Here is a 14961-nt window from a genome sequence, read left to right on the forward strand (position 1 = left end):
TTTCCCCTGAGCTGTTTTGCTGTTAACATTGAACACTGAAGATGTCTAAAAGATCCATTATTTGAGTTCAATTTTAATATATAGATATTTGTAGGATTCAGCCAAATAGGAACACCTGTACATTCATGCTGTTATCCAATCAGTCAATCATGTATCATAAATCCATGCAGAAACAGGTCAAAAGCTTCGGTTAATGTTCACATCAAACATCAGAATGGGGAAAAAATGTGATCTGTGACTTTAACCGTGGCAGAGATTTTGGTGCCAGATGGGCTGGTTTGAGTTTTTCAGATACTGCTGATTAGATAACTGCATGAATGTAGAGATGTACAGGTGTTCCTAATAAAGTGGACCACACCACTTCTTAATTATATTGTTGATGGGACTGTTGATGAATGACACAAAAACAGCACAGGAGCATCTACAGCTTTACCTTCGTCAAGAAATCTAGATGCTGCGAGTATGAAAACTGGAAACGCACCTGCCCCTTTGTCTGGGTCAACCAGAGCTGTGTGCGCTACATTCTCATATCAGAACATGATTGGCTCGTATGTTTTATCACTCTCAGCTCAGAAAACATCGTAGATCTACACACATTACCGGGAATCGTCCAAGCAAAGCAAATTTAAACAATGAAGCCGATAAGAAGGGAAGCTTTAATCCTCACACATACGCTTTAATCCTAAGCACTGAACTGAACTGAAAATGAAAAGGTATATAAAGATTATTGGAGATTTTCAGCTCACTATTTAAGAGTGTGCCTTTTTGAGAGTGTGCAAACTACTGTGGTATAAGAGGACTAAAACATTTCAGGCTGTGCTGTTATAGGAAAATAATCATCTTTGGTGTACCAACAGTAACTGTTTTGCATTGGGCCATATCATACCCCGCCCTACAACAGCATGCCCTATTCTTTATTATAACATGACTATAGTAACTTACCAACAATCCTGAGAATAAAACAAGTGGGACAGAAACACAGGACTCTGTTTTAGCCAAAATCCTTTTAATTAACAAAATCCCATTAAACTCCTAAGGCTGTCTCATCGCTATGACAACAGGAATGTATCAGAGGTGTTCAGACCCCAATGTGGGCCTGCTTAAAAATAAAATGTATCCTGCATTATTTCTTCCTTTATAACAATGAAAGTGAGGGAATACAATCATTTCTCTAGCCTTGTTCGCAGTATAGAAGACCTGTGAATGAGGCAGAGACGGCAGTGGTGTACGAACACAGGAGAGAGCAGTGCTTGTGTAGGGAGAAAGAGGGAGGGAGAGAGAGAGAGAGAGAGAGAGAGAGAGAGAGCAGCTTGAACTTGACTCGGTGGTGGTGGTGGTGGTGGTGGGGGGTGGCGTATGACACTGCATAGCTACCTTTCAAGCACAAATTCATAGTGGTTACAGGTAGGGCACTAGCTCAGCTGAGAACATTAACACTTGTACTGAGAGTCACGGTGTTTAAAAGTTGAGGTGAGCTGGAGATTTTGAAGTACGTGAATGCTACAAAAAGTCACAATTTCAGAAATCAGTGGCCATAGTCAGAGCACAGACATGGCGGGATAACAGTTATCCAAACAAGTCCAATGACTCATGAATCTTGCTAAAGTTTTACAATATTTAAAGCCCCAAGCAGGAACCTCTGCATTTGGCGAGCCATATATACCCACTGCAAAGAAGAAAAAAAAACAGCATATAGCAGCCATGGCACTGTTTCTGAGCTTCCTGATTGGGACCTCACCCTAAGTTGGCTCTAAGTGGAGGGAGAAGGGTTGAAATGCTACAGCAGAGTGTGCAGGTGTGTGTGTGTGTGTGTGCACAGTGCTATTCCAGGAATGTAGTGCAAGAGAGGGCAGAAGTATTGCTATAAAAGAGTGCAACGTCTCTGTGGGTGTTTCTTGCTCTTCTTGTTGCTGCGGTTTGTCTCCTTGTATCTCCTGATCTCCCGAACCAGAGAGTAGAAAGCCTCCTCCACACCCTGCAGAGGAAAGAGAGAAAGTCATTAAATCATCAAATACATTCCTGTGAAACTGAATCCAAGCGTACGACTACACAGAATCTAACTCTGAGTTAATATTTACATACAAAACTGTCCAAATTTCAGTTTCATGCTATCATGCTTCTGCGACTGAGATTACGCCAATTCAGTTCAGAACATCTGGATTTGATGCTGTAAGAGCTCCATCTGACTGGTTTGCTTAACTTTGCTTAGTAAAGTTTTTCCCCCACAAACACTACAACCAACTAGCAAAGCTGATAGAGAAATATTTATAATGAACGTAATATTATAAAACAAATGTTTGTCCAAAGTTGATTATTTTCCAAAAACAGCATGCCCCAAAACATTTTATTCCCCTTGAAACACAGCAATTTACCAACAATTACAATTTTCTATTAAAGAATGACATCGTATCTTTTATTCTTTTAGTTACAATTAATGTTGTGGAAAGTCTGTGAAACAAACTGTGATTGATCCAAAGAACTGTCACTGGAGACAAAAATGCTAAATCAACATCTCCTCATATTAAACTTCACCATTTCAACAGTTACACATATTTTTACCATTTTATGTACCCCCACCCCCCATCAGCAAAGCCAAGCAACCTTTTTTCATTGATTTTGTCACCCGTCTGCACATAGGACTTAAATTTTGTAATAATGCTATTAGGGGCTTTTAACTGTCCAGGTAAAAGCACTTCTTGCTCACAGCAAAAACGTCATCAGACGTGAACAAACGCACATGATCTCGTCTGACTGGCTAAACATGATGTAGTGAAAATATTCATTTGCATAAAGTTCCAGTCAGCCAGGTTTCGACCGCTCATGAACGCTCTGATCCGACAAAGCTGTGAGCTGAAATGGATGGGATGCAGCCGACCATAAACAATGTGCAAGACAGTGGCCAGTACTCAGCAGATCAGTACTCAGCACTCAGCAGGTTCAGATTTCTCCTTCAAAATATCTCACGGATTTCCAAAAGGGAGTTTTGTGAACCACTACTATTAGGAAACCATTAATAATTTGTAGTGCAACTTCAACATGTTTTTTTAATCTCCATGTGCATTAGTGGTGTTCACTCACCTGTCGCGTTTTGGCGGACGTCTCGACAAATGGGATGCCATATCCCCGAGCCAGCTCTTGTGCTTGACGTGTCTCCACTGAGCGAGAGCTCAGATCACTTTTATTCCCCACCAACACCATCGGAACATTGTCACTGTCCTTCACCCGGTTTATCTGCTCCCTACATGCATAAGACAATGGCTATTTAATAAATGGATAAGGGCAGAGTATGCAAAGTGAAACATTTAATAATGTGAACTCAGAAATAAAGTCCTTGCTCATCAACTTTGCTTCTCAGAAAACAGGAAGTTGTGAAACATTGTACAAAATATCACTACACTGCTGAGTTGAATCCGTAAATGTAAAGAAAACCGTGGTTCTAGACTTACTGTTACCTTCTTAACAATATTACTTTAATCCAAGATGATTTTGCCTTAATATTTGAAGATGAGGCTTAAACCTATGTTGATAAAACCCGTAAGAAGCTTTCCCTTTACGTGAAGGGGAAGTCCGCGCAGGTCTTCACAGCCCAACTGGAAATTATACCTGTAGAGATGCACGTCCTCGAAAGACTTTATATTATTGATGGCGAACACACAGAGGAAGCCCTCGCCAGTCCTCATGTACTGGTCCCTCATAGCACTGTACTCCTCTTGACCTGCAGTGTCCAGGATGTCCAGGAGACACGTCTCACCATCGATCACCACCTGCTTCCTGTACGAGTCCTATACAGAGCAAAGAGAGTACAGCATCTGAGACTGATATCCATCAAAATGATTTTGTTTTGCATCCATCAGGAGCATACTGTTGGCAAGTGGAGAGTTTAGCCATTACTCTAATGTGACATGGCTGAATGTCAGAGCTGGGTGTGTTAGGTCAGAGCTAGGACCTGAACTCTACAGCCTGGTAGGTCTCTAGCAGCAATAAGGATCTTTGTTATGGATTAAACAGTGGATTATGGTATAGAGTGAAGTATAGATTGAGGTGTGGCAAACAATAACATGGGTACTGTTCAAAACTTACGACTACATTCCAAGTTACACTAACACAAAAGGCAATTTACGCTGAATTTTTTTTCTGACGCATGTAACATGCGGTGCTTCCATCTTAACACAGCTTAATCCACACTAAATGCATCAGTGGTGTGAGGCACATAAAAGTGCACGCTTATCTCTACTTTTCTCCCCTTGAGTGAAGGTCAATAGACAATCACACAATCAAACTTTCTATACACTGCGTACTTTATTTAAACCATAATCTACTAAAACACCAAGAATGTCTAACCTGTAGTTTCTTAGAAAACTGTTTGTACAGTAATGATATTTTTAGACAGCCAGAAATTAAGGACATGTGCTTATTCACTGTCGCACTGCCTCACATCACTGTTTCATTGAGCAATTCCACCGGACCAAACTTCAGCTTTTCGGTCGACCAAAAATCAATAATTATATCTGAAGGCATTATTTTAAATAATTCTACAAATCTATGTAGAATAACAAATTGCAATAAATTACCAGAAAAGTACTGAAAATGGCCTAGGTCTATTGTATTTCTACACCTTCACCCTTGTTATTTAAAAAAAAACACACAAAACAAAAAAGCAGCATGGATGTGACATACGCAAATCCACTGCCCTACTACCCTGCTCACACTATTATGCAATCATACACTGAGCTAAAAAGGTGAGAGGACACATTATACACACAGAGCTGGATTTCCATAAAGAGAAGACACTTGCATTGTATTGTCATTGTCAGTGGTCTATGGTAGAAGTAGTAGCCAAAAACTGTCAAAATAAACCACAACGGCCATTTTCTGCTCAGCATGATCAGCCTGTTTAGCTCACAGGATGTGTAGCTGAAAGGTACCATGTTATCTTTTCAGTGCTGGACGTATGTCGCATTGGGTCATGTGTAACTGTCTGTGAATTAGAAGCACTAATGCCTTGACTACGCTAGTACATATACATCATATCAATTCACAATTATAATATATATATATTCCATCCAGCAGTGAGGGTCAGGTTTAGCTAGAAAGAAATTTCCTGTGTGCAGAGATTGCTGAGTTTATATAATATACAACAAACACAATAGTAAAAAAATTAATAAATAAAACAAATAGGACCACCGGTTAAATCAGGGGTTCCCAAACTTTTTGTTTGGGCAAACGACGCCAAATGGACATGAATGTTCTTTGACCCCGAGCCCTGGCATTTTAGGTTCTCCTTGTTATTTACCATCACGCCTGTAAATCCATAGTTAGTATGCGTTTCAGCAGATTTTTGTTTCAGCAGACCTCTGTTGTTCCACTGAGCCAGACTCACTCCATATCATTGAGAACCTAACAAAATTAGATGGATGGAGAAATTTGTCCATTTTTATTGCTGAACTCCTACGCTAGTGAAAAAGACTAAAACAGCATGTACACTATTAATTGACTCCCAGTAACATTTCAAAACAGTAGCACACACAATTTTCATGGTTAGAAAGATATTTCTAATATTTATAGGTAAAATAAATGAATGAAACAGTTTGTCCCTAGTTTGGGAACCCCTGAGTTAAACAATCTCTATTTTGGAGGTGTTGGAACTGGGATCACGTGACAATCGCACCATTCACAGGATGACAAACGTCAGCTTTTCAGATACTCGCACTACAACGTGAAAATTTTCTAATTTAGTCAGCCATGAATTTTTTTTTTTTTTTTAAAAAGAAGTAGTCAAAAACAGAGATTGGACGGGAGACTGAGAACCATCCATACACCATTTGTATTAACATTAGTGTGGACAAGGCAAGTCAACATTTTAAATGTAAAAATGTCAATTTAGCTGTGTGGGAACATGTATGGCTTATTTTGATTATACAGACTGGAGCGAAACAAGTAAGGTTTAAGCTAACATTACAGTTTAGTTTAAATATGAAACCGCGAGTATATGTTTGAATGTTTCTTGGAAATTGAGTCGGCACAATTCACCCCAGTGCTGAATATAAACCCAACATCATCCTCCGTTATGGTCTCTAGAATAAGGTAAGAGTCAGAAAGCTACACAGTATGACTCAGCACCGTCACTGGCAGCCTGGGTGGTTTCCCGCGCAAGTGGATTGGTTAGTTTTAATTATCATTAGCCTTGAAAAATTGCATTGGGCTGCCAGATGTATTTTGTGCTACTTTTATTGATTCATATTTGAACTTCCATTTAGAAAGTCACCATTTGGGCTCCTTTACATGAAACTGTGTGGGTTCGAAAACAAGACGCAGTTTCAAAACAATCGATCGACTTTGGCAACCTGGCTTAGTATTTGTTATTTTATTTACTTATTTATTCATTCAGTATCCTGTATTAAAGTGAAGTGAACTGTACCTCAATGGTGGGGTCATATTCATCCACAAAGTGGTTCTGAATGAGCTGGATAGTGAGTGCACTTTTCCCAACGCCTCCTGCTCCTACCACCACCAACTTGTACTCAGTCATCCTGGGAGCAAAAAGAAAAACAAACACAAGTGTCATGTTTAGAAAGAAAAACCACAAGTCACACTGAACTAAAAAAAAAAAATAATAATGATAATAATTACACACTGATTTCTATATACATACTACTTAACAGTCATAGAATACAGTTTGTCTAGCTGTATTGGTTAAATACAAAATGGCTTCCTACAGTATATAAAGTGCCCTATATATGACGTAAGAACCGCAAATTAATTCCCTACGTAGTGCACCAATACAGGGAGTAGGAAGTAAATTGGGATTCAGAGTTACTTGGTGTTTCAGAAAGACAGAAACCTCGGAATTTGAGTACCACGACAAAAGTTAGTGAGAAAAGCATTTTAAAATGAAATAAATGAATTAATATGATCTGTTATGACATCATATGAGAAATTCATGACTGTCAAAAGTTACAAGTCATCAAACCCGTAATTCATCTACCGTTAGCTAATCAGGCTAAGTAGTTAGCTCTTTTTTTCAACATTTCAACTAAACTTAGGCTTATAAACAAAAAGCAAATAGTACAAACGTATTGACTGGGCATATTAGTAAAAAAAAATTTTTTTACCTTGGAAATATTTATAACTTCAACCCCGCGTTCTCTAAAACAAACGTGTAGAAACCAGTTAGTTTAAATGAAAAGCAGGGATTAGCCGCTGAGCCGCATTACGGTCGCTTTAACGACAGTAAAACTACTCGCATTAACAAAAACTACTTGCTGTTCACTCCAAAACAGTGCGTGACGAGTGTAGAGAAGAAAAACTATTCGTATTTCAATTTAATAGTAATGTATTCCGGTTTTGTCCTGAAATTAGAGAGTAAATCCCAAATAAATCTTCATACATTTAGCTCTTCTTGGCTAAGACTCTCCCTACTTCATTGTGGGCGAGGAGGGGCGGGACTATAAACATAACCAGCCAATAGAAGCCCGCTATTTGTTACAACCTGCTCAACTATTGGTTGATAGGTAATAGGAAACAAAGCCTAGCCAATTAAAGAGCGGCTTGTCTTTCCTTATATTCCAGCGTCAGTGTGGACCAATCAGCATAGAGTGTTACGTTAAAAGGACATGGCGAGTGTCCTGACGACTGAAGTCTTCATAACTGTATCCTACGCCCTCCAAAGTGAGAATAGGGAGTCGAAAGTCTTCAGAGTCATCTCCCTGCTGCTACTGTTACATAATATAAACCCAAAAAGTGTATTATAAAACATATTTTCTTTTCTAAAATCTGATTGGCTCCATATGCCTTTTTTTTGTCACCATATTATGGATATCTAATCTAATCTAATCTAATCTTTGCCCAATATGTTGCTTAGCAACAAAAGATTATTGTTAATGGGCTACATTACATGGCGTAAGACTTGTTTATTGCAAATATTGTTAATAAATTAAATTAATTACTGAACACTGGTGTAGTTTATCATATTGTTTCTGCAGTAAGCCAAAGAACACCCAATAATACCAATGCTTAAGAACGCCCAATAACTCCAGTGTCTAAGAACACCCAATAACACCAGTGCCTAATAACACCCAATAACACCAGTGCCTAATAACACCCAATAACACCAGTGTCTAATAACACCCAATAACACCAGTGCCTAATAACACCCAATAACACCAGTGCCTAATAACACCCAATAGCACCAGTGCCTAATAACACTCAATAACACCAGTGTCTAATAACACCCAATAACACCAGTGCCTAATAACACTCAATAACACCAGTGTCTAATAACACCCAATAACACCAGTGTCTAATAACACCCAATAACACCATTGCCTAATAACACTCAATAACACCAGTGCCTAATAACACTCAATAACACCAGTGTCTAATAACACCCAATAACACCAGTGTCTAATAACACCCAATAACACCAGTGTCTAATAACACCCAATAGCACCAGTGTCTAATAACACCCAATAACACCAGTGCCTAATAACACCCTGTAACACCAGTGTCTAATAACACCCAATAACACCAGTGTCTAATAACACCCAATAGCACCAGTGTCTAATAACACCCAATAACACCAGTGTCTAATAACACCCAATAACACCAGTGCCTAATAACACCCAATAACACCAGTGTCTAATAACACCCAATAACACCAGTGCCTAATAACACCCAATAACACCAGTGCCTAATAACACCCAATAACACCAGTGTCTAATAACACCCAATAACACCAGTGCCTAATAACACCCAATAACACCAGTGTCTAATAACACCCAATAACACCAGTGCCTAATAACACCCAATAACACCAGTGCCTAATAACACCCAATAACACCAGTGTCTAAGAACACCCAATAACACCAGTGTCTAAAAACACCCAATAACACCAGTGCCTAATAACACCCAATAACACCAGTGCCTAATAACACCCAATAACACCAGTGTCTAATAACACCCAATAACACCAGTGTCTAAGAACACCCAATAACACCAGTGTCTAATAACACCCAATAACACCAGTGCCTAATAACACCCAATAACACCAGTGCCTAATAACACCCAATAACACCAGTGCCTAATAACACCCAATAACACCAGTGCCTAATAACACCCAATAACACCAGTGTCTAAGAACACCCAATAACACCAGTGTCTAATAACACCCAATAACACCAGTGCCTAATAACACCCAATAACACCAGTGCCTAATAACACCCAATAACACCAGTGTCTAATAACACCCAATAACACCAGTGCCTAATAACACCCAATAACACCAGTGCCTAATAACACCCAATAACACCAGTGTCTAAGAACACCCAATAACACCAGTGTCTAAGAACACCCAATAACACCAGTGTCTAATAACACCCAATAACACCAGTGCCTAATAACACCCAATAACACCAGTGCCTAATAACACCCAATAACACCAGTGTCTAATAACACCCAATGAAAACATTGAAATGCATTGCTTCTTGTGGCTTATTGCTTTATAATATAAAATATAATACTGTGACATCATATAAACATAAATTAAATTAAGTGTAGGTGGGTTTAATACATTTTTGCATTTTTTTTTTGGCACAGTAGAAAAAAAAAACAAATCGGATTTTATTGTCTGCTGCATGCAATAGATTATTATTAGATGTAATATTCATTTAAATTATACCACAGCACTGTTCAATTCTCAATTCTGATTTGTCAGTGTGTGATCATTAATTTTCTATAACAGCGTGGCTCTATTGCTGGCTGCAATTCAAATAACAGGTTTATACTTACATGCTTGTAAAACCTTACGCAGAGCCACATAAAAGGATTAAAAAACACACACATAATTGGTGACACTGTGAAGACTTCTATAAAGAGATGTTTATTTAGCTTTTATGGAAGGAGTCTCCAGTGTCAGTGCTTTGTAACAGTCAGAGGCAAAGCTGTAACTTTAAGTTTTCCTCTATAAGAAAGTCTTCAGGACAGAGGGCTTTGCTGTTTCTTAATAACATGACAAGCTGTAATTTTTTTTTTGTCTTATTAACTCCAAGAGAGGGTAAAAAGAGGATAGTGAGGGAACGCCTGTTTATAGCTGCCTTAAACAAAAGTCATAATGGGAACTAACTTGTTTTGCAGATGTTCAACAACATTAAATGTAACTATATGTGGATAACAAAGTACAATGTGAATACCTTTAATAAATACAAAATTGTTACTGTTGGCAAATTGCCATGGTATAAAAGGAATAAAACACTTCAGACATGCTGTTATTGAAAATAATTAACTTTGGGGTGGTAATCAACTGCAGTTCATCTCCTTGTATCTCCTGATCTCTCGAACCAGTGAGTAGAAAGCCTCCTCCACACCCTGCAGAGGAAGGAATGAACATCATTAAATCATCTAATACATTCTTGTGAAACTGAATCCAAGATTAGGACTACACAGAATAGAACTCAATGTTAATATATACTACAATTAATACAAATTTGCAAAATCTTGCATAGGAGCTCCACATTTTGACAATGGAATGCAAAAAATATGCCAAAGGTGCTCTAAATTCTTATTTACAGATCATTTTTAGTGGTAATAATAATTAGAGAGTGATTTAAAACGCTGTTGGTTTGCTCTGCTCTCTGCGATGGTCAGAAACCATTCATGGCCTAACGAGGGACAGTAGACGTGATTTTTTAAAAGGATTATATTAAAAAATAACTGTTATTGTTATTATGTTATTGTTCACTTTCCACCCCCTTCTGCTATAGTGTATGACTTATTTTCATGTGATTTTATTTTATTTAAATTTTTTTCAAATTAATTATAGGCAATAATTTGACAAGGTTGAATAATTCAGCTCTAAGCTGACAAGTGGAGCCAAACCATACCAGCCAAATAAATAAATGCACCCCACAGCAAAGCCAAGCTGTGAGTTTTTTCCTTTGATTTGTCATCTGTCCCTGCATAGGATTGATGTAAATTTGTAACAGTGCTGTTATTTTTGATAACATAATGAGAATTAGGAGCTGTCAATGTCCAAAAGGATGGCAAATCTCTTCTAGCTTACAGTAAAAATGCACAGACATCAGCCAGGAACAGCAACAATAAGCTACTGTTCTTATTCTACTGCTGTTTTAATTCAGAAAACCATTACTAACTTGTAATATAACTTCAACATGTTTTTTTTTCCCCCAAGTGCATTAGTGGTGTTCACTCACCTGTCGCGTTTTGGCGGACGTCTCGACAAATGGGATGCCATATCCCCGAGCCAGCTCTTGTGCTTGACGTGTCTCCACTGAGCGAGAGCTCAGATCACTTTTATTCCCCACCAACACCATCGGAACATTGTCACTGTCCTTCACCCGGTTTATCTGCTCCCTACATGCACACACAAAATAGTGGCAGAGTATGCAAAGTGAAACACTTAAGAATGTAGAAAGGCAGAAATGCTCATTAACTTTGCTGTTAGGGGTTTCTCAAAAAAAACAAAAAAAACACTCAAAGAATTGATAGTTGCTTCTTTAGGAGAAACATAACTACACTGTAAGCTTTTATTGAAACATTTTAAACCGTTCAATTCTAGTGAGTGGACAATAAGGCTTATAACTATTATAACTAAACTATAACATCTAAAAACTATGATAGTCAATGATAATAATCTCCACAAGAAGGAAAAAAGTCACAGACATACAAAAAAACGTGGTTCTAGACTCACTGTCAGCTTCTTAAAAATACTGCTACTGTCTGAGATGATTTTGCCATTGTAAAGACTTAACAGTTGAGGACAATACCTGTAGAGATGCACGTCCTCGAAAGACTTTATATTATTGATGGCGAACACACAGAGGAAGCCCTCTCCAGTCCTCATGTACTGGTCCCTCATAGCACTGTACTCCTCTTGACCTGCAGTGTCCAGGATGTCCAGGAGACACGTCTCACCATCGATCACCACCTGCTTCCTGTACGAGTCCTATACAGAGCAAAGAGAGTACAGCATCTGAGACTGATATCCATCAAAATGATTTTGTTTTACATCCATCAGGAGCATACTGTTGGCAAGTGGAGAGTTTAGCCATTACTCTAATGTGACATGGCTGAATGTCAGAGCTGGGTGTGTTAGGTCAGAGCTAGGACCTGAACTCTACAGCCTGGTAGGTCTCTAGCAGCAATAAGGATCTTTGTTATGGATTAAACAGTGGATTATGGTATAGAGTGAGGTATAGGTTGAGGTGTGGCAAAAAATAACATGGGTACTGTTCAAAACTAAAGACTACATCCCAAGTTACACTAATACAAAAAGCCAATTCAGACAGAAAGTATTTCTGAAGCATTTTTGGCACATATAACATGCATGAAACATGCAACGTTTCCATCTTAACAAGCAGTTTAGTCCACATCAGCTGTAATAGAAGTGTGAGGCACGAAAAACTCATGCCTGCACATCGGACTGCCCTTGCATCACCCTCTGCTTCTTCCCAGAGTGCATAAGTGAAGCGTAAACTCCATTAAAATCACACAACGTTTTGTGTATCTCCTATTAAAGTGAAGTGAACTGTACCTCAATAGTGGGGTCATATTCATCCACAAAATAGTTCTGAATAAACTGGATAGTGAGTGCACTTTTCCCAACGCCTCCTGCTCCCACTACCACCAACTTGTACTCAGTCATCCTGGGGGCAAAAAGAAAAAAAAACAAAACAAGTGACATGTTTAGAAAGAAAAAAACATAATCCACGCTGAACTAAAAAACTAATCACACATTGATTTCTGTATACATACTACTTAACAGTCATAGAATTTGTCTAGCTGTATTGGCCAAATACAAAATGTGTCATGTTTAGATTGATTTCTATTAGGGATGGATGGAGCGACGCTGAACTATCAGCACTTCTGATCCTGGCATTTCTTTTTATGAAATGAAATATATTAATATATTGATATTAAACAAAAATCAATATCATATGTTTATTTAGATAGATAGATAGATAGATAGATAGATGAAAAAAAGAAATGATGTAAATAATGGTAGGACTTACTTCTCCCTCTACCTTCTCCCTCACTCACACAACAATGCTGAAAAACCAGTGCAGTCACTCACACACACACACACACACACACACACACACACACACTTTCACACACAACAATTAAGAGTGGGTGTGTGTGAAGTTGTGCTCTTCTATGGCAGAAAGAAAAAGAACCATTTTTGGCGTTTACAACAATAATGAGGCAAAATCTGACAAATGGATGACTTTGGCCTTGCTATTTACTTGATATTGGATCGAAAAAGATAATAAGTTGTGTCTCGCATTCCTAATTTCTATATACACACTACCTGAGAGTCATAGAGATCATAGAGCTAAATTAGAAATGGCTTCCTATTGGACATATAGTGCACTGTACTGTATACTGTATATGATGTAAGAGTTGTACCCCTATATAGAGGGAAGTAGGAAGTAATGTGGGATTCAGAAATTGTCCATATAGCTACTTGGTGAAATGATATATTTAATAAACAAGCAACAAAACTAATATATAACAATCCACAGGGTTTATGAGTATACAAGTGGTTTTACTGTCAGTCAAGTTTAATTATGAGACTCTATGAAAGCATGAAGTAAAAAAAAAACATTTTAATACAAAATTATCTCAAAGAAACTGTATGTTATCGTAAAACACTACAACATATTTATGAAATATTGCTTAAACTCTCTTATTAAGAATATTAAGTATGTAATGTATTTTATGAGCTTTGTTAGTCACATTCTATAGATGCGTACAGGAGCTTTATATCAAAACAAAAATGCCTACAAGTAGACTTAACGTTAAGAACTCTGGCTTTATGAATATGGAATTTTTTCCAAACGACTAAGTAAAATTGCTTTATCAATATCAGTGAGAATCAACTTCAGGGTGGTAACAGCCCTGCACTTTGAGTTGGGCCTCATCACATCGTCCTGTCTTTGATTATTTTCCTGAAAAAGCATGCCCCCGAGTTACCATGTGTCATATGGGGCCACTTCACAGCTCCAGGCTCCCAGGTTGAATCCTGAGCTCGGGTTCTAGTCTGTGTGGTGTTTCACATGTTCTTCCCGGCTCTGTGTGGGTTTTCTCTTGGATCTCTGGTTTCCTTCCACTTGAAACTGCACACACGCTAGGTGTGAGTGATCGGGATAAAGCAGTTATCGAAGATGAATAAATGAATATGCCCTGATAGCTAATGGTATCAATGTTAAAATGTTTGCATGGGCATGTAATACATATGCGTTGTGCATGTAGGACAAGTTTGGTTTGTACAAATTAAAAATACCAAATTCAGAAAAACTGTGCAATTTAAATAAATAAATAAATAAATAAATAAATAAATAAATCCTGGATTTTATTGTCTTCGGTGTATTGCCTGGATTTTGTGTCTTGGGTGAACTTAAAATTCATCATTTGCTTTAAACAATTTTCCATTCAGAGTAATAATTAGCACAGTTTCGTCATTAATACACAGTATTATTCATTTTATCACTGGGTGTCATGACTCACTGGGTAAAATGACTCACTACTGCCTGCATATGTAAACTGGATGTAGTATTAAATAAATAGGTTTTAAGAGTGTGTCTCATGCCTGTATCTCATCTTTCTGCTTTCATGTAAACATAATAACTGTGATTCCTGCTTGCTCCTGAACATTGAATTAGCCCTGATTAGCCGCCTAGATATTTATAGTCTTTTACCAGAAGATGTCAGCAGCAACACAACAGGCCAATACAGATGACTGTAGTACTTTTCCTATGTCCCATCCCCATGACAGATGGATAGAGGGATTATCTTGGTGATTTTAGGCAAAGATTAGAGTGGACCAGATGCCCTCAGTGGGACAGGGAGAGAGAGAGAGAGAGAGAGAGAGAAAGAGCGAAAGAGAGAGAGAGACAGAGAGACAGAGAGAATGAGAGATGGAAAAAGAGAAGTGAGAAGTACGAT

The 14961-nt window shown here is 38.1% G+C and overlaps 2 protein-coding genes across 2 annotated transcripts; both read right to left on the reverse strand.

Annotated features, from left to right (window-relative positions):
• Positions 1-989: 989 nt before the first annotated feature.
• zgc:55558 (GTPase KRas) lies at positions 990-7445 on the reverse strand. The gene is made up of 5 exons (XM_053239352.1): positions 7113-7445; positions 6419-6530; positions 3604-3782; positions 3079-3238; positions 990-1975 (listed from the first exon to the last, which is right to left on the reverse strand). Exons 2-5 carry the CDS (start codon positions 6527-6529, stop codon positions 1862-1864), a joined length of 564 nt encoding a protein of 187 aa, XP_053095327.1. The 5' UTR covers position 6530; positions 7113-7445; the 3' UTR covers positions 990-1861.
• Positions 7446-9890: 2445 nt separating this feature from the next.
• On the reverse strand, positions 9891-13063 carry LOC113528180 (GTPase HRas-like). Its single transcript, XM_053239039.1, has 5 exons — positions 13026-13063; positions 12548-12659; positions 11781-11959; positions 11208-11367; positions 9891-10362 (listed from the first exon to the last, which is right to left on the reverse strand). The coding sequence occupies exons 2-5, from the start codon at positions 12656-12658 to the stop codon at positions 10294-10296; spliced, it is 519 nt and encodes a 172-aa protein (XP_053095014.1). The 5' UTR covers position 12659; positions 13026-13063; the 3' UTR covers positions 9891-10293.
• Between the last annotated feature and the right edge of the window lie 1898 nt (positions 13064-14961).

This window comes from Pangasianodon hypophthalmus, chromosome 13 (genome assembly GCF_027358585.1).
Source record: "Pangasianodon hypophthalmus isolate fPanHyp1 chromosome 13, fPanHyp1.pri, whole genome shotgun sequence".
Lineage (NCBI taxonomy): Eukaryota > Metazoa > Chordata > Actinopteri > Siluriformes > Pangasiidae > Pangasianodon > Pangasianodon hypophthalmus.